General features: G+C 35.4%; 1 protein-coding gene and 1 long non-coding RNA gene across 4 annotated transcripts in view; both read left to right on the forward strand.

Annotated features, from left to right (window-relative positions):
• The window catches only part of LOC132142418 (uncharacterized), a 1026371-nt gene that overhangs the window by 331776 nt on the left and 673696 nt on the right, over positions 1-20899 (forward strand). The window lies entirely within an intron of this gene.
• LOC132142416 (neural cell adhesion molecule 2-like) overlaps positions 1-20899 on the forward strand; it is a 409999-nt gene that overhangs the window by 310512 nt on the left and 78588 nt on the right. For all 3 annotated transcript variants that reach the window (XM_059552267.1, XM_059552269.1, XM_059552268.1), the window contains exon 3: positions 14834-15040. In XM_059552267.1, coding sequence (XP_059408250.1) covers positions 14834-15040 — 207 coding nt within the window. The remainder of the gene's footprint in view (positions 1-14833; positions 15041-20899) is intronic.

Below are 20899 nucleotides of genomic sequence, written 5' to 3' on the forward strand. Positions count from 1 at the left end.
GACTCTCTCGAATCTTATATTTTGCAAGTGCAATACCTTGTAATAGAGGTAATGACTTACGGATATACTCTGAGAGAGAGATTGTGTGTGTGTGTGTGTGTGTGTGTGTGTGTGTGTGAGAGAGAGAGAGAGAGAAACACACTCGTGCTTTACCTGATAAAGGAAACCCAAACTGAGTCTGACTCCAATCACAACCCCAACATTCAGAAACTAATTGACAAAAATCTGAAGTATAATTAAGATGAAAAATGAAAAAATGAATTTGAGCTCCAAACCAAACTCCAGTGTTATTCGGCCCTAAACAGAACCACAAAACTGGCAAATTACTTATCACTAAAGCCATTAAAAGAAAGACAAATCCTTTCAAAATACCGACTCAGTGATCATGATTTGGAAATAGAGATTGGTAGACATAAAAGATCCTGGCTACCGAGAGAAGCGAGACTGTGCAAACACTGTGAGCTGAATCAAACAGAGGATGAGAAACACTTCATTCTTGTCTGTCCCAAATACAGCACTACAAGAGAAACATTCTTCTCACAGTTTGAAGCTTTGAATCGTTCATTCTTGTCTCTAAATGACTCAGAGAAACTACTCTATATACTTGGAGAGAATGAGACGGCAGTCACACTAGCTGCTAAATATTTATACACCATACACACCATACGAAAGGGATAATTTATTGTATTCAACTGTTTTATTTTATATTCTTAATTGTATATAATTACTATTATTAATATTAGAAATATTATCTGCTGCTGCTATTTTGATTGTATTGTATTTTATTGTAATCATATTTTATATTTTATTCTGTATCTAAATGCTTTGCCAATACTGTAACTCAAATGTCATGCCAATAAAGCAACTTGAACTTGAACTTGAGAGAGAGAGAGAGAGAGAGAGAGAGAGAGAGAGAGGAGAAATGTAAGAAAGTTTAATGTTGTATGTAAACTGTGTTTGAGGGGAAGTTGTGGCCTAATGGTTAGAGAGTCAGACTTGCAATCGAAGGGTTGTGAGTTCGAGTCTCGGGCTGGCAGGAATTGTGGGTGGGGGGAGTGCATGTACAGTGCTCTCTCCCTCAATACCACGACTGAGGAGCCCTTGAGCAAGGCATCGAACCCCCAACTACTCCCCGGGCGCCGCAGCATAAATGGCTGCCACTGCTTCCGGGTGTGTGTTCACAGTGTGTGTGTGTGTGTGTGTTCACTGCTCTGTGTGTGTGCACTTTGGATGGGTTAAATGCAGAGCACAAATTCTGAGTATGGGTCACCATACTTGGCTGAATGTCATGTCAGTCGTGTTACAGAGAGAGAGAGAAAGAGAGAGAGGTGTTCAGAGAGGAGTCTGTTGGATGTTTAGCTGTTATTTGTTTTATGGACTCAATTTTGAAAATGTAAAACATTTCAAACACTGTTGGCAGAAGTGAAAAATAAATAATTTTATGAAGTTACAATTTTGTTTGATTCCATGTTTACTGAACATGAGTATTTACAATGCAAATCCAAATTATTTTAATTTACTGACAGTTACTTATATCTTGTCTTTTAACTTTATTAAGATCAGATTCTGCAGGTAAAATTACAATAATAAGGTGACTTGACTTGGACTTGACTTGACTTACTACATGACTTGACTTGACTTGACTTGACATAACTTGTGACTTGACTTGCCCAAGAAAAAAATACTTGGGACTTACTTGAGACTTGAAGGTTAAGACTTGAGACTTACTTGAGACTTGCACATGTGTGACTTGGTCCCATCTCTGGTTTCTGGTCAATCAGAGAATTAAGAACATGCTTGGTTTTGTAACCTCCAACCCCTTCCAAAATGTCATGCATGACATCAGGAGTTACATTGTCAGTTACATGGTAGAACTGAAGTTTATTTAGTGAACACTCTCTTTTGATGCCGGTTTCAGTTGGGTTATTCTGAAGTAGATCAGAGTAGTAATTACTCCTGTTGCGCATCACTGACAGATCCTCAACTGTCTGTTCTCTCAAAACCTCTCTTTGAACCCGACACCATCGACACACAGTTTTCCCTGATAAACATTCGGTGTAGCCTAGGATGGAATTAAGACCCAAGTTATCTCCACAAACCTGTGCAACGCCTACTTTAATAGTGCCCTTAAAACATTTTGTGTCAACCTGAACTCCTTCCAATTCCAGATTCTTAATTTCAGACACACTTGGATCTAAGACAGCATTTATTCCATAAGTTTTTATGTCATCTGTCTTGTACACTGCCAACAAGAAGTGAGAGTTTAGGCTGGAGAGATACTCAGGTCGCAAGCACTTAAGAGTAAAATAAACAAAACCTAGCTTGTGAACTGAGGTTTTTGATCCAATTGGATTGACCATCTCACATTCATCGTTGTACAGCACAAGAGGAATGGACAACTCTTTAGAAAAGAGTTCACTTTTGTTTTGAAGATTGTGCCATCTCTAAAATCTTCAAGAGCAGTGCTTTCTTGATTTTGCCACTCAAAGATCTTCTCCATTGTTCCAGGACTTTCTAACACCAGCTTCAGCAGAGGCCTTAGAGGAATACGCTGAAAAGTATCTCGGACTGCCACTTGTTTTACAGTCCCCACCAATGTGTCTCTCTTTTGAGTGTATGAGATACCAGGGAAAGGTACTTCTTCTGGATGTACAAAGCATCCAGACTGAGTAAAATATTGCATTTGCTTGTACTCTGACTCAAAGTCCCGGAATGGTTGAGCTGCAAATGCAAAATGGTCTAAACGATTCTGGCTTTCAGGACTCTCGATGTGGCCTCTCTCTCTTAAAAAGGAGACAGTTTTTCTTTGTAGAGAGTCAACAATATCACTGACAAGGCTAGATGTGTGTTCTACCACAAAATTAACAGCACTTAATGTCTGGGAGGAGTTTGACCTTAATTTAGCTGAAAACAATGCAACTCTGTCTTTCATATTTTCCTCGTCAAACTCATCACATTGTTCTTCCGAAATTTCATCACAGTCCTCATCACTCTGTTCAACAGCTTCTAAAACTGAATTTGATGAATAGTTCTCAGGCTCAACCAAAGGGGCTTCCTCAATTTCATTTCCAATTTCATTAGCATGCTCTAGTAGGTGTCTTCTAAATGATCTAATAATACTGAATGTGCGATTACATCCAGTTTGAGCACACTGAAAGTATCTGGATGTCGAATATATATGATGTACAACCCTCAAATGTGAAAGAAAATGCTCTGATATCAGGTCACATAGACCTTTTGCATTTAAAGCAAATGTACCCCATGCTGTCTACACCTAATACTTTGTACTTACATCAAGCACATTCTTGAGGTATTTCTTGAATTTTAAACGAAGTCCAATAATAGGGATAAGAGAAGTCAGTGTGACATCATCTAAAAGAAGGAGGGTTTCTTGATCAATCTTCTCAGCTAAGGAGAAAAAAATGCAGATGATACAGCAATTATGTTCATGGACATTCAGCTTTTGTTTAAACCAAATACAGCTTTGAAAAATGACTGTGCCCAAGTATTTGTATTAGGGCTGGGCGAAAAAACGATAACGATATGTATTGCGATAGACATGTAATCAATATAAAATGAGTTCGATAAAATGTTCAATATTTTTTTTCTTCGTCGGAAGAAACCAGAGGCTGTGAAGCAAGTTTGGTTGCTTGCACAAAGGCACTCCCTCTCTGGTAACCAAGCAATGTAAGGAGTGATGCTACCAGCCAATCATGTAACAGTTTGGTTGCGCCATATCGTTGTCTTGTGTTGGATTCTTCAGTAATAAGTGGAAAGCCTTATTTGATCAGTGAGTGATGTAGATAAGATGACTGACTGCTGTGCCTGTTACTGAGAGAGAGAGAGAGAGCGAGGGAGGGACAGAGAGAGGGGGGGGGCAGAGGGAGAGAGAGAGAGAGAGAGAGAGAGAGAGGGGGACCCTCCAGTGGCCGTGCGCTCTCAGTCTTCAAACCGTCTTGCTCTCCCTTCCTCCCTCGCAAAATTGATATAACCATCAAAATCAATTGTGAATTGACATGATGATAGGTCGGAGGACCGAAGTTTCACGTGAAGCATTTGGAGATATTTTTTCCCCTGTATTACCACTGGGTGTGAATTGTACTAAAATAACATTGCCTAATCGTCTCTGAAAAGCATTCTGCACATTCAGCTGACAAACCACACTTTAAATAAACGAACAAAACATATCCAGTGATTAAATGTTTTCTGTGTTGACACAAATCTTGTGCGATGTCCTAACTACTGTGATAATCACACGAGCTGTCGCCGTGTCATGATTAGTGCACCTTATATTTTCCTTTGCCAATCACACCTACGAATCAGAGGAAGGTTAAAGGATTAGTTCACCCCAAAATGAAAATTTCCTAATCATTTACTCACCCCCAATGCCATCCAAGATATCCATGTCTTTCTTTCTTCAGTGAAAAAGAAATTACGTTTTTTGAGAAATTATGTTTTTTTTCTTCATATAATGGACTTTAACTCAGTTGGTTGCCATTGTTTCCTCAAAAAAAAAATTAATTTCCACTGAAGAAAGACATGGATATCTTGGATGGCATTGTGGTGTGTAAATTATTAGGAAATTTTCACTTTGATGTAAACTAATCCCTTAAGTTTAAAATAAATGTTTAAATGTAACGTATTTTTCTCCTGGTCCTTATTTTAAATAGGTCATAAAAATATCAATAATTATCTATATCGACCGATATGAAACACTTATATCGTGATATAAGCCATATCGCCCAGCCCTAATTTGTATCCATTTCATACAGCTAAAAGTAAAAACTTAACTAATGAAAATGTTGCATAACTTGTACACGGTGCTTTCTCAATCCATGTGAAGCTCAGAGCACAGAGTTTGTTGCATTCACTATCAATGTAAATCTTCTTTAACAATCTGTATTGTATAAAACGCTATAGAAATTAAAGTGACTTGACTTTGAACCAAGGACTCAAAGACTCTGAAAACATTTGCTTTAAAACATGTAGTGCAACAAACTTCAAAATTACAACAGTCTCTTATGATTCAACAATTTTTGCTTGATTGACGCTTTGCCAGGTAATAAGAAAAACTCCAGTATTTCCTTCTATTTGTGTGCTGCTGCAAAAGGCATCTTACCACAAAAAAAGTTGTGAAATATAACCCACAGCTGTGTGTGAATCACTCCCTACTCACTGCAATTTATTGTGATTCATACACTTTGCATATATTATATTTACATTTGATGTAAATGTGAAACAACGGTCCACTGTGTTACTGCTTTTGTAATGCATCCTTGAGTCTGGCAAAAGTGCTATATAAATTAAACATTATTATTAGAGACAATGGAAGGCTCATACTTGTGCTAAAAACATGGAAAGCCAGTGGTTGTGTGAACAGCAGATTTAAAAAATTAACCCAAGGCAAATTGACATTTGTTCTCTAATCTCCCAGTTTAAAGTGTTTAAGTGCCATTACAACGAGCGGAGTAAAATATTACTACATACCTTCAAATATGGGAATTAACTCTTCAAGATTCCATTGTCTTAGTTTGGTTTTCACATATTCATCCATCTGGAATAAAATAACAGAAAATACATTTTAGCATTATGATCCAATTTTAATTTATATTTAAATTACAAAGAGTGAAAAGGCAAAATTAGCTGTCTGACATTACCCTGGTTAACCTTAATTGAACTAGGTTTACAAATGTCTTAAAGTTTAGTCAGGTATAGGTATACAAGTTACATGAAAATAAGTAAAACATCTCACTGCTCTTCACTAATCATGAAATCAGAGTTGATGTCATCAAACATAAGACTTAACAGAGTTTAAAAAAAAATACATCTGAATGAAAAGCAGGAAACACAATACCAAGACATAACTACACTTTACACTTAAAGGGTTAGTTCACCCAGATAGCAAAATTATGTAACTAATAACTTACCCTCATGTTGTTTCAAACCCGTAAGACCTCGGTTTATCTTTGAACACAGTTTAAGATATTTTAGATTTGGTCCGAGAGCTCGCAGTCCCTCCATTGAAGCTGTGTGTACGGTATACTGTCCATGTCCAGAAAGGTAAGAAAAACATCATCAAAGTAGTCCATGTGACATCAGAGGGTCAGTTAGAATTTTTTGAAGCATCGAAAATACATTTTGGTCCAAAAATAGCAAAAACGACGACTTTATTCAGCATTGTCTTCTCTTCCGTGTCTGTTGTGTGAGAGAGTGGGGGGAGTGCATGTACAGTTCTCTCTCCACCTTCAATACCACGACTTAGGTGCCCTTGAGCAAGGCATCGAACCCCAAACTGCTCCCCGGGTGCCGCAGCATAAATGGCTGCCCACTGCTCCGGGTGTGTGCGGGTGTGTTCACTGCTCTGTGTGTGTGCATTTCGGATGGGTTAAATGCAGAGCACAAATTCTGAGTATGGGTCACCATACTTGGTTGAATGTCACTTCACTTCACTTTCACTTCACTTCAAAACAAAGCAGTCTGGATATCCGGTTCGCGAACGAATCATTCAGTTCACCAAATCGAACTGAATCGTTTTAAACGGTTGGCATCTCTAATAAACTAAATCCACAAATGACTTAAGCTGTTAACTTTTTTAATGTGGCTGACACTCCCTCTGAGTTCAAACAAACCAATATCCCGGAGTAATGCATGCACTCAAACAGTACACTGACTGAACTGCTGTGAAGAGAGAACTGAAGATGAACACCGAGCCGAGCCAGGTAAGAAGAACCGAGGAGCTGATGATACTGCACATGTGTGATTCAGCGTGAAGCAGACTGACACACAGAGCGCATGAACCGAACTGATTCTTTTGGTGATTGATTCTGAACTGATTCTGTGCTAGTGTTATGAGCGCGGGTAAACCGAAGGCTTGAATCAAGGGCAATCATTGCAAATTATGCCATTACGTTGAGCGCAAAAGAACAGGTGAACCGTTTTCTTCAACCGGTTTATTGAATCGAACTGTCCGAGAGAACTACTGGTTATCCGAAAACCGATGCAACCCGTTCTTGACTCGTGAACGAGTCAGTCTTTTGTTCGTTATATGGCTCGGCTCGGTGTTCATCTTATTAATAACATAATTTAGCTATCTGGGTGAACTAACCCTTTAAGAGAAAATACAGTGCTTAATATAATTAAAATTATGTAAAAATATGTCAGTCAAAAGGAATTTTATAACAGAAAAACTCCTACATTATCCTAATTATCCTGGGTGTCACGTATAAAATGGCGGTCGAACATTATAGTCTCAAACCTTATTTAGCATGAGCTGACAAGACATTCCCGCTGGTTTCAAACTAAATATATGTAACGTTAATGTTATATAAAACAAGATAGGCCAAAATGCATCTATAGAATGCAAAATGCTCATATTAATTAATAGCATTTTCTATTGAATGTAGGCAAAGTTACATCTAAACATGATGTACAAGCAGAGCAGGAAATTTATGAAGCAACGTTAACTTTACGTTCTGACAGAAAACCATGATGTTGAAGAAGCTGGATTTAACACGTTCCGTTCCATGCACCGTCCAGTTTGACTGACATTAAAATATTAATGTCAGTCAAAAGGCATTTTATCCAAGAATTGCTCCTAGATTATCCTGTTTATCCTAGGCGTGTCACGGATAAAATGGCGGTCTAACATGTTTAGTTTCAAACCTTAATGTTATTTAGCCTGAGCTGACCTCAGACATTCCCGCTCATTTCAAACTAACCACAGGCTGTACAGGAGTATAGGAATTTTAATTAAAATAGGAAGAAAAAAAAAATATATATATTATGTATTGTGCTCGTAGTGAATGAATCTCGTTTGCAAAATGTAGAAGCAGAGCGGGACATTGGATGTCCTAACAAAATACGTTACCATCAAGTAAACTCTGCCGTATCAAAACCATATCCAGCACAGAAATAATTTATAATAAAGTACATTTAACATGTACACAACTAATATTTAAAAAGCATTTACCCTATTCCTTCCCAGCTTTGATGAAGATGCCATCATTTATGGCTATAAACATCGTTAAATACATACTAAATAACTTACGTTTCAGACAGAATTTCACTCGCTTTCATCTGAAGACGCAAAGAAAATGGCGGCTTCTCGCACTGGTGTCGTCCAGTTTTCACGTTGACGTGCGTGCTCTCCTTCATGTCCACGTTCCCAACCCAGCGCCGCTGGGTTATAACTCAAGACAATTTTCAACCCAAACTTGGGTTAAAACAACACAAAGTCCTACGCAGCGGTCTCAACCCAGCATTTGGGTTGAAAAAACAACCCAGCGTTTTTTAGAGTGTAATAATCCACACAAGAATAATACAAACTTGAATAATCAAACATGATTATGTAGCAGATCTGACCCTAATAAGACAAATTAAAGAGTTGATTAGGACTGTGGTTGAAACACGAGCAGAATTCCTCAGTAAGGCAACAGGAAGTCATAAAACATTCGGTAGCACTTTATTTTACAGTCCTGTTCCTCATGTACATACTATGTACTTATTATAGTAATTACAATAACTATGTAATAACTAGGTACTAACCCTGAACCTACCCCTAAACCTAACCCTACCCCATGTAGTTACCTTGTATTACCAGAACTTTCTTAGATAAATACACTGTAAGTACAGTAGAAGTACATGTTAGTACACGTACTGTAAAATAAAGTGCAACCAAACATTCTGTGCCACAAGTCCCAAGCAAGATGAACAGCTTTCAACATTAACACCACTACAACAATTATTGACAATTTCAATTCGGAGAAGAGATTGTCAAACAGAAATCTTTGTCAGATGACGACACAGAAACTGTCTTTTCTACATATATATGGACCAAAATGAACTCAAAAAGACTTATAAATGAATATCAGTCCATCACTTCGCTCCATATTCATTTATATGTAACCCACACATTTGACTATCAAGTTATAATCACTTATTGTGTATGTCTTTTAATATCTATTGGATAGCTTAAGGATACATATTCATGTCTCATATGTATGTGTTTGAATCTGTTAGCTTGAAACCGTTCTGACCATCAGCTATTTGTCAAATGTATCATATTCTTGTTATAGTAATCATGTCCAAAATTAGACCCTGCAAGAGCAGGAAAATTCGGACCACATGCTTGATAAGATAACATATGATTTATGATACCCCCGAGCCAAGACAATATCTGATTGGTCAAGACAACATTTGAAGTGTGGCCAACAGGCCAGTTTAAATACTTAGGACACCATAAAGCAGTGGTCACCAATCTCGGTCCTGGAAGGCCACTGTCCTGCAGAGTTTAGCTCCAACCAGCTCCAACACACCTGTTTAAAAGTCAGTATACCTAGTGAGATCTTGATTATCTGGTTCAGGTGTGTTAAATTGGTCTTGGAGCTAAACTCTGGAGGACAGCGGCCCTCCAGGACAGAGATTGTTGACCCCTGCCATAAAGTCTTGCTTATAGTTTTAGCTATGCTTTTGCTATCAGTCATGCCAGCTTTTAGTATGCTTTTAGTTTGCTTTTAGCTTTGCTTCTTAGCTTTAGCTTTTAGCCATGCTTTTAGTCATCACTGTTCTTTGAGCACGGTTCCAGCGTGCTTCGGCCTGCACGCCTGCTGCTACTTAGGCACGATGAGAAGATACACCACCTAGTCTCGTCAAACTTTACTTCAACGACGTTACAACAACAAAGGGAACACAGGCAATGTACCTTCAGACATTTGTACTGGTGTATCTAATATAATTTTTACCTCATTGAGGAACTCAATGCGAGGGTTAATTAAGTGATTGATGGTTGTTCATGTCTATGCAATTTCACGTATTGCTGTAAACTTGGGATTCCACATTTCCATTCTCTTAAACTCATTCTTCCCTAACTTTCGATCTTCCTGCAACTTGTGTGAATGTGTGAGTGTGTGTGCTTATGTGTTAGATTAGTTTATATGTCTTAGATTTATCTAATAAAGCCTTATTCATATTGAAAAGAGAAGTATATTGTGTTTTGTGCTTACAAGTTAATGTCTTAAACTGCCGATCTTGTTACTGTGCTAATTGATAGTGTTTTCACTATACTTTGGATATTAATATCCAGCGCAGATCTTAAATGATTCCCTTTGAGCTAAATTTACCTGTTTCCCTTACATTACATAATCTTTCAATGTTAAGGAAAAATAAAACATGGAATCCGCTTGAAATGTGCATTTCTGAAATAAATGCTGCCACATATCTAAAATGGTAATTAGCAGTTAAAAAAAGAGTACTTATAGACCAGGAAAACCAGAAACCAGAAAACAATGATATTTCCCAACTCATTTATGTTATGGGGTTGCATGTCAGAAAAAAGATCAGGGTAAATGGTAATCCAACCTCAAAAGTCAATCAACAGGTGTACACTGAAAATTTGAAAATTTTCTCATTCCATCAATACAAAAGAAGTTTGGTGATGATGATTTCAAGATCATTTTTCAGGGATGGTAATGCATCTTGCCACAGAACAAATAGTGTTAAAGCTTTTCTTCAGGAAAGGCATATCAACTCAATGACATGGCCAGCACACAGTCCGGATCTTAATCCAATTGAAAATGAAAGAACTCCATCTTGCAAATCTGATCTGTCACCCACTATTCTAGAAAGTTGGAACCAGCTTGATGAAGAATATTGTTTGCATTAGAGAAGAACATACCCCAAAGAATTCAGGTCATCGTAAAAGCCAGAGGATGCACAACACAGTACTTATTGTGTTTTTTGGTTGATTATTCCATATTCTTTTCCTCAAGATTGAATAGTTCCATTTTTTTTCTTTTTTTTCTGTAGTTGATATGGAAAACAGCTCATTTGTTTGAGGAATATTTCACGTAATAAGAATGTTGAATTATTAAACAAAACTTGTTTTGTTTTGTGTCATAGGAGTTTTGTTTATTTGTTATGAAGTAAAAAAAAAGAGAGAGAAAATTGTGTGAACTTCATCTTAGTGTGGTAATTATGTAATTTTTGCCAGGGGTTGTAGTAATTCACACAAACATAAACTTGACGGACAAGTGAGAACTTAAAAAAAAAAAAGCAACTTAAATACCAGACAAATAAGGGAAAAACGAAAAAAAAAATAAACTGCTGAAAACATGAATCCCAATGACAACAAAGGAGTGGTGGGAAAACTAGACAATGGAAAGCATTAACTAATGAATGAATAACAAATTAAAAGTCCATGAAAGCAAACTACTAAACATAATTTACAAATTGAACTTCAGCATTACCATTAGTGCTATTTCACTCACTCCATTGCTGAGTATTTTGGGGTTATCTAAGGTTGCAAATACAGTTTGCAGATATGGACTGTTTTCTGTTTTGGCTGATTTCATTGTTCATCACTTTGAGCAACATGTGGGTTTAAATGTGTAACTGAAATACATGTGACCTATACTGTCGCAAGGGCTGTGCCAAGTGTGCGACTGCACAAGGCCTCGCGCCTCTAGAGGGCCTCGCTCCTGGCATGTATTTTGTGTTGTTTGTGCCTAGCATTTTTATTACTGATTTCCCACCAATTTTGCATATGCCTAATTCTCAAAAAATCAAAATAACAGCTGAAGTGGTTAAGAAGAAAATTTGAGATGACACTTTGCATCTGAAAGTGAGAGGCCTTTGCATCTGAACTCTTCATAAATAACTACAAACCTATAACTTATTTTAGCATCCTTATTTACTTATTTGATTGCTTTATTATTACTATTATTATCATTATGCATAGCCAGAATTTTTTTTTTTTTTTTTTTTTTTTTTTTTTTTTTTAAATAAACGAAAAGTGCTAGTATTAGCAGGTTAAGTGCTGGCGAAAAAGATGAGTCTTTAGATGTTTCTTGAAAATGAGTAAAGACTCCGCTGTATAAATTGAGATTGGGAGGTCATTCCACCAGCTGGGCACAGTCCAGGAAAAGGTCAGTGAGAGTGATTTTGAACTTCTGTGAAATGGCAACACCAGGCGTCGTTCACTTGCAGAGCGCAAACTTCTGGAAGGCACATAAGATTTAAACAGTGAGTTTAGGTATGTTGTACATGTACATAATGGTGTCAGACACATTTTGGATTAAGAACAGGATTTATTTGAAACATAAATCTTTTGTAATTTATAAATGTCTTTAATAATTATAAGTATAAATTTGTGTTTTCTGTAATTAACACTGTAAAATTACAAAATACAACTGAATGAGTTTAATTGCGTTTATCAGGTTTAGTTTCTTATATACAGTGGTTTGAGAGATGTGTTTCTGCTCACCTGTGGACTTTCACCTTGATGGCAGTATGACAGCTAAGTGATTAACTTTTTCAATGCCCGATTACCCACACAGATGATGTGCTGTTGCCATGGCAACAAATTCCCCAAGTGCATTAGCTTCCATGAATTTCACCGTGCATCCGACCAGGAAGTCGGTGCTCAATATATAGCACAAGAGCAACCAGGAAGAGATTGATTGGAGAGAGTGGTGCTGAAGGATGAGGGGGCATTTGACGGCCGTCTGCCACATACACACAATAAATCAGCTCATAAGGACAAATTGAACTTCAGCATTACCATTAGTGCTATTTCACTCACTCCATTGCTGAGTATTTTGGGGTTATCTAAGGTTGCAAATACAGTTTGCAGATATGGACTGTTTTCTGTTTTGGCTGATTTCATTGTTCATCACTTTGAGCAACATGTGGGTTTAAATGTGTAACTGAAATACATGTGACCTATACTGTCGCAAGGGCTGTGCCAAGTGTGCGACTGCACAAGGCCTCGCGCCTCTAGAGGGCCTCGCTCCTGGCATGTATTTTGTGTTGTTTGTGCCTAGCATTTTTATTACTGATTTTCCACCAATGTTTCCAACCTTTTAACCACATCAACTCTGGGGACCCACCGGTGGGTCCAATATTGCATATGCCTAATTCTCAAAGAATCAAAATAACAGCTGAAGTGGTTAAGAAGAAAATTTGAGATGACACTTAGAGGCCTTTGCATCTGAACTCTTCATAAATAACTACAAACCTATAACTTATTTTAGCATCCTTATTTACTTATTTGATTGCTCATTATGCATAGATCTTACAATTCTTATGAGCGTGTGCGTGACCATGATTTGTGAGCAAGCATGTCAGTGAGCATGGCATTGCAATCAATCAGATTTATGTTAAAATTGCGCTCATTACTATAGCAAAAAACTGTGTGCATGATTGGAAAGACAGTGTGCATGATTTAGCAAATCGACGAAACAAATTAGTAAATAGTGTGCACAATTTATAAATTTAGGGAACGAAATAGTAAATCATGCACACGATTTAGCCTACTAATTTTTTCCTGCATGCCATGCTCCATACTATGGAAACGGACCCTTAGAAAAAGCGCGCTGTGCTGTTTCTTCCTTCTTCTTTTGTTCAGTGGTCGTTTACATGCTTAGTGCATATCGCCACATAATTGATAGTTGTGCAATCTTTTTTTTTTTTTATCTGTAATCCTTAAGAATATAAATTATATTGTTTGTCTGATGCTACTTACATAATAAGTAATATCATACGTATATGTATGTTTCAATATGAAAGATATATATTTTTTTTTTATTAATTTTTTTTAACAAAGCCAGAGCAGAACATTTGTGCATTTATGATCAACACAGTGTGTTTTGTTACTGAATGAATCTATGTTTTTGAACAAATCTTTTGAATGAATGAGTCAATGAATCACTCCTTAAGAATAGGACTTGCCACCTGGCGGTTTCAGTTTCATATTTATTTATCCATGAAAGACTTAGGGTACTATCTTAAAAACACACTCATCATAATAAATAAATAAATAAATGATTGAGATATTTTTATCAATATCACACACAACTAAAACAACCTAATGTCATATTTGAAAAAAAAAAAGTTTAGTTAGTTAAGTTAGTTTTCTAGTATATTAAATTGTTGTTTGTATGGTTAATATTAATGTTTCTGTGAGCAAACTTAAGTTTAACAAAAGTTAAACCAGGCCCCACAAGGGGACATTTTCTCAAATCCAACCCCCGACCAAAAATGTATTTGACACCTCTGGACTAAATTTATAATAATGTTAATAATAATAATTGTGTTTGTTGGTCATTTCGGGAGCCTGACAGCACCTGATCACATTGGTATTAATGCTTTTGATAGAAGCTTTTATCCATTGCATCAAATGTCTGCATCTTATCTGCATCTGACCTGTGTTGGGATTGAGCTATAGGAATGATCAATTTATAATTAAGATACTTTGCCTTTAAACAAAACAACAAACTATATTGTGAGCTAAAATACTTTAAATACTTGAAATAATTAAAGCAGTAGATTGAAGCTCCACTATTTTGTCCATGCAACTATTTTCTCATATCTCCTTTCCTCATCTTTCTAACCCTGCAACCGGCTATCAACCATCTCCCTGCTGCAGACCTTGTTCTTCATATGTGACATGTCCTTGGACTCCAGTGCTTTTGCAGGGATGTTGGAGAGTTTGTGCCCTTCTGATTGCAGAGGGCCAGAAATACAGACCCCCACGCGGCTGCTTTGTGACATTGAGCCAGGCAGTTTTACAGACCAGAGCACCTGGAGTTTTCATATGGCATTTGCTAATTCTCCATGTGGCCTTATTAAAGCCACTGACTGCCAAAGCTAAAGAGCTGTCACAAATTAGAGTGAGTGTAAATCCAGATCAGTATGGAAGTGAGACATTCATTGTATATTCATGCATCTGAGGTTTGAGGAGTTTTTATGCAAAAACAGGTTTTATGGAAGTATGCATGTGAGGTTTTAATGTACTTCTAACGGCATTAATGAATGCCTATATGTTGTATTCTTTCAGCCATTGGTGAGCCGGTGAGCATAAATTGGTTCAGTCCTCAAGGTGAGCGCATCATTTCAAACCAGAGAGTGATTGTGCATACGGAGGGTGTGCGGTCCAGGCTGACGATCTACAATGCCATCATTGAGGATGCTGGGATATACCGATGCCAGGCTGTGGACGCCAAAGGACAAAGCCAGGAGGCCACGGTGGTGCTGGAGATTTACCGTGAGTTACCACAGTAACTCCTTGGGAGTCAGTCAGCATGAGCATTTGGAAATCAATCATTTACCCTAGCCAAAATCATGATGGAGGAATTCTTACAGAATCATAATGGGATTCTATTGGATAAAAGTAAAAATGTAATTTATAAAAAAAAATAATAATATTAAAAAAGACTTTTATATTGAAAGAGATGATCCTTTGCACAGGGAAGTTGTTTGGCATCACAGCATTTACTTCACTGATAAATGTATGCATAGTATTTTTCTGTACTGCTGTAATATTTATATGAGTTAAAATAGGTAAATTATTAAGGTCAAAATGGCATTGTACTTAAACAAAAATACTTTACAGCTACCTTTATCAGTCCATGTTTCATATACATAGACACAATATCAAATACATATTACATTACGTTACATACAGAAATGTAGATTATATTTCAAATAAAAGATGATTGGGAGTCAACCAGCAAGACTGGTCACAACTTTTTAAAAAGTCAGTTGCAGAAAGGTAGATTGGTCTAATGTGAATCCAAAAAGTAAGTTTGGAATTCATGTATTATTATTATTATTATTATTATTATTATTATTATTATTATTATTATTATTATTATTATTGTTGTTGTTGTTTGTATTTAAATTATATTGAAATCAAGAATAATAATAGTATGAGTAATAAAGTAATGCTTATTGAATACCAAATGAACTATTTTGGATGAAGGTAAAAATGTAAGAAACAAATTTATTATGTGTTTTATTGATTTATATCAGATTTTTTAATAAATTATAAATGTATGTAGATAGATAGACTGATAGATTTATGTAATACATTTTATAATGTTATAATTACTAGTTGCATAATTTTATAATATAATAAATAATAATTTAAATAATATACATAGATATGTAGAGATAGATAGATAGATAGATAGATAGATAGATAGATAGATAGATAGAGTATAAAATAATTATATTTATCCAAAAGAAACCTTGTAATGTAGATACGCCGCAACCAAAGCCACACACCGGCCTTCTGTGCAGTTCTTCTTCGAAGCACCGTTTTATCTGAGTTGGAGGAAATCAGCCAAGACATGTGAGGTTAAATAAGACTAGAGCAGTCAAATTTTGACTTAAGATTTCATTTAAGACTGAATAGCATTAGATATCTGCTAGCTGTACTTGTACTACCTGCTTGTTGAGGCAAAAATAGACTCATTTTCAGACTCATTTGCAGTCAGTGCACTCACAATTTTGCACATAACTATAAAAAAAAAAAAAAATGACAGGTTAAATCTGATTGGCCGACTTTAACATCCAGGAATCACACTGTACCAATCCACCAGGAAACAGAGGCATTCGCTGGATAAAAATATTGCCTCATTCATTCATAAATTTTTGCTTAAAGCAAGAACAATATCTGCCAGTGCGGGGTCAGAAAAATAATCTTATTGTCATTTTGCTTCTCAAGTACATGTATAACAATTTAAGAATGTTTGGATATTTGTACTGGGAAACAAGACAAAAATACAGAGTAAAAAGTCTATGAAAAAAAGCAGTCTATGAAATTGTTGTATTGAAGGTTTTTTTTTTATTATTTTTTTTATGAATAATTATTTTATAATAACAATAAGAGACCCCTCCCCCCCAATTCTTTGTTGTTTGTGTTAATTCTGCATTCTGTGGTTTATGATCTACAGATTATCAAATTGGACTAATTTATTAAAATTTAATGATTTAATCTTTTGAAATGTATTCTAACACAACATAGCATTTTAAAAAAATAAAAATAAACTGCAACAAGTTAATTATAAATTAAAACTTGGATGAAAATTGTCTTGCGTGATATTTCTTAAAAATAATGTTTTATTTTTATTATGTTTTATTCTATTATTTCTTTTGTTATTATTATTATTATTATTATTATTATTATTATTACTCTGTTAAGTACATTTTAGCGTGCAACAGCAATATATTTATTTCATAATTTCATGTTAAACTTAACATTTATTTTTGGAACTTAAAGTTATTAATTTCACAAGGTTACGGTATTTTTCAGAAGACAGAACCAGTAATAGATAAGAAATTCTACTCAGAAATTCTACTCAGTGTTGATGTCATTCAGGTTGAACTGTGACATTATAAAGGTTGATATGCTTAAAAATGCAGAAAATAATAGCAAATCACTCTCATTGCATTAATATATATATATTAATGCAAAAGAAAAAAAAAAATATATATATATATATATAATATTAATGCAAAATATATATATATATATATATATATATATATAATTATTATTATTTTTAATTTTTTTTACTAAATCAAATCAATCAGTTATTTCTAGAAGATGACCTTCGGTACAGACCATTTGGACAGTATTCACAGCATTCTTTTGCTGAAATGAATCAATATATTCAGTGTTTTCAGCAGGTCAAGCACTAAATAAATGTGTGTAATAGTGTAGAAACAAGGCCCAGTGTGATGCTCTGCCCTGACCTCACAGCACAGGCCAAATTATGATATTCAGAAAAGCAATTCCAGACAAAAAGCAAGAGATTATTTTTATTTACAAGCACTTTTTTCCATTGGACGGAATGCAATCTCATTCAGAGCATGCACAAATGAAGGAGAAAAACATCCATTTCGATTAGCTAGTGAAACAGCTTGATTCAATTGATTTGTGACTCTCATTATAATTAAAGTTAAGAGAGAAGCACTTCTGTCAAAATTGACTTGCTTTCATTTGTACTGTAAATGTTTGTGCAAAGAACTTAGTGGTTTTTCTTTCATCACACTGGAGAATAGTGGAGAAATAAATAGGGTAACACTTTTTTTTGATAGTCCATTTTACTTTTATTCTACTGACTAGAAGTAACTTTGCAAGTACATGACAACTTATTTTACCAACCTAACTGAAACCCAATAGTCTACTGATATTCCTCTTATGCTCTAATGAAAGTTATAATGTATTGAAAAATATTCATCATACATCATACACTGTAAAAAGTGCTACACCCACAAAGTAGGTTTTATATATTTTAAATAGTTGTAATCTAGTTTATTTTATTTGTTTTATACTAAAAAGCATAAATATACTTCCTCTTTACTTAAAATATATCACTTTTTATATAACAATATATTTTAAATAAAACAATTGCAATTTATTTGGGTAGCTTTTTGTATGAGTTTGTTGTGTACAAGAAATGTTATAAAAGTGAGTTGACACACAATTTATTTGAGCAGCTGTCGATGTGGCATGTGTGTTCATCAAACTTAAATATTTAAAATAAAAAACACATAAAAATTAAGTTGGATTTATCCCTTTTTCACTGGCGGGGACTTTCTGAGGCAGAGGCAGATGCTCCTCGGCACTTCAACTGTTTGCACGCTGCAGCGGATCTAGATTTCAAGGACTGATTAACACGGTAAGTTGAGCAATATTAGCCGATTTACTGGTGATGTACTGTCACGCGAAATCGTTTACTCAACTAGGGAGCTGAGGTAAGGTTTGCAAATTGTACTGTATAGCTAGCTATCCTGCACACATGGCAAGCTAAGTTGGCTGCACAGTGCTAAGCAGTGAGGTCTTGTAGGCAACGATCAGCAGACAACAGCAGTTGAGACCGTGTTGTAATATGAAATTAAGTAAGTGCTTTAGTCATGCCTATTATGTTTTAAGACTACTTTGGCTTTATTTTTACCAATAATATCACTTTTAATCCTTAGTTAGCGTTTACTTAACCTGTTAACTGCCATTCACATTTTTGAACATAGACTTGAAAGTGCATGATCCAAACCTATAATTCACGACTGAAAACATTTTGTAACATGATCTTGATGTACAATTTTCATGGTAGATGAATTTAAAATGGGTTTCAAAGGATGAATTTTGAGATTTTATGTTTTCAAGTGATATATAATTTCTGATGTTTTCTAAAGTGTGATAGAGAAAAAGGCAACAATGAAGACTTTTTTGACAAAGGTCAGAACTCCTGTTATAATGTAGGTTTTTGGGGTGCACTCTTGCCATAAATTAATCTATTACACTTCCTATAATTTTTAATAAAAAAGATTGGTAAAATATCTATTTAGCAGTCTTAAACCTTTCCAACAATATATAGTTTGTCATGATTAGATTAGGATTTAATTGTAATATAGTGAAATAAACATAGGTGTCCCACCGAGGGGCCGGGTGACAGTTAACAGAAACTAATATTTGACATTCAACGGTAAAGTAAAAGTTCTAGACAGCACATGTTAACATTATTAACTGGCTACGCTAGTTTAAGTTAAGGCTAACAAACGATTATATTATTAAGTTATATTATTGGTCAAAATGAATCCCAATTAAAGTAGCCTTAAAACACGTAGAGGCATGAGTACAGCACTTATACACAATCTGATACTGTCATCAGGCAGTGAATTTTGATCAGATTTTACTTGTTAACAGGATCCGTCTGCCTATGTGTAGAAAAGGAAAGAAGTGGTAATACTGAGATGCCTGATTGAGTACATGGGGGAGAGAAAAGAAGACCTATTAAGGTGTCCACCATGTATGTACTGGGCTTAAAGCTACTTGTCTAATTTCTGTCTGTATGTATTACTATTGTGAATATATGGGGTAATTACTTTGCTCTTGAAAGATATTTAAAACAGTAATGTGATGACCAATAAGGTACAGGCAAGGAAAATTGCATTGTTTTATTTTAATGTATCCTTTAAACCAGAAAAGACAACACTCATGCTACAGTAGATCATGATAGTATAGTACCCACACTCAATGACATTGTCATGGTAGACTTCACTCTGGTCACATGCTCTAGTCAAAGTATCCGTCTAGTATCCATCACCTTAAGCAACTAAAAAGTAAAATTTTGACTTTGTGTCTTATCTGTCTTCTACCAGTCTGCTATATTCATCTCATTACCTGTTTGTCTGACCAAACTCTTGATTCTTTTTTGTCTCCCCAATAGTCATGATGAAAGAGAGGTGCACGCTGAGCTTGGCAGTTGCCAACTGAAAATATACACGTGCCATCAGCCAAACACGATTAATCCAATTGGAATTATCATACAGTAGAAGGACAGCCCGTGGTCAGAGGTTTGCCAAACCTGTCGAAAACATGCTGCCTCCTGTTTGGACTTGCCTATGGCCACAACCTCAAGTATCCCTCAAAACTGGTGTATATTTCTGAGATATATCAGAGGCTCTTTGTGGGATTGGACCCCATGCATCCTATTGTGTATCTTTTGTAGGCACTGTTAAAAGTGACACTAGTTGACATTGAATAAATTTTATTGTCTTTAATCTGTCTTCCCATCTTTTTCTTCTTCAAATTAATTTGTAATTGTTATTGACAAAGTCTGTTTATGTAAAGTGATTTACTGTACTGCTTAGAATATAAACATTTAGATTTATTTTCTGTGGTTATAGCCAGGACTTAATTAAAATGTTTATACACATTTGATTAGGTTAAATTTACTATGAACATAAAGTTCATAAAACCTAACTAAAATGAGTACAGGTTACTTGTAGCAACACATAAATACGTTACATGTACCAAGAAAATTAGGTTTATCTAACTGAGTAATATAGCACTTATTAGTTAACTCAATTTGATTTTGTTGTGTTTAAATTAAGTAATGTTACAGAGTTTATTATACTTGAAAAAGGCTGCAAGTTGACTCAACTTAAAACATCCAATGCAGCCACTTGCCTCACTTTTTATAAGTTAGATTTAGGTATTACTTTTTACAGTGTACATCATATTCATATTGAGATCAGTGTTATTTTAGTATTGTCAAGATATCATTTTAGTTCCTCTTCAGGAACTCGAACTGCATCTATAACTCTATGGGGA

The sequence above is a fragment of the Carassius carassius genome, chromosome 6 (assembly GCF_963082965.1).
Source record: "Carassius carassius chromosome 6, fCarCar2.1, whole genome shotgun sequence".
In the NCBI taxonomy this organism is placed as follows: Eukaryota; Metazoa; Chordata; class Actinopteri; order Cypriniformes; family Cyprinidae; genus Carassius; species Carassius carassius.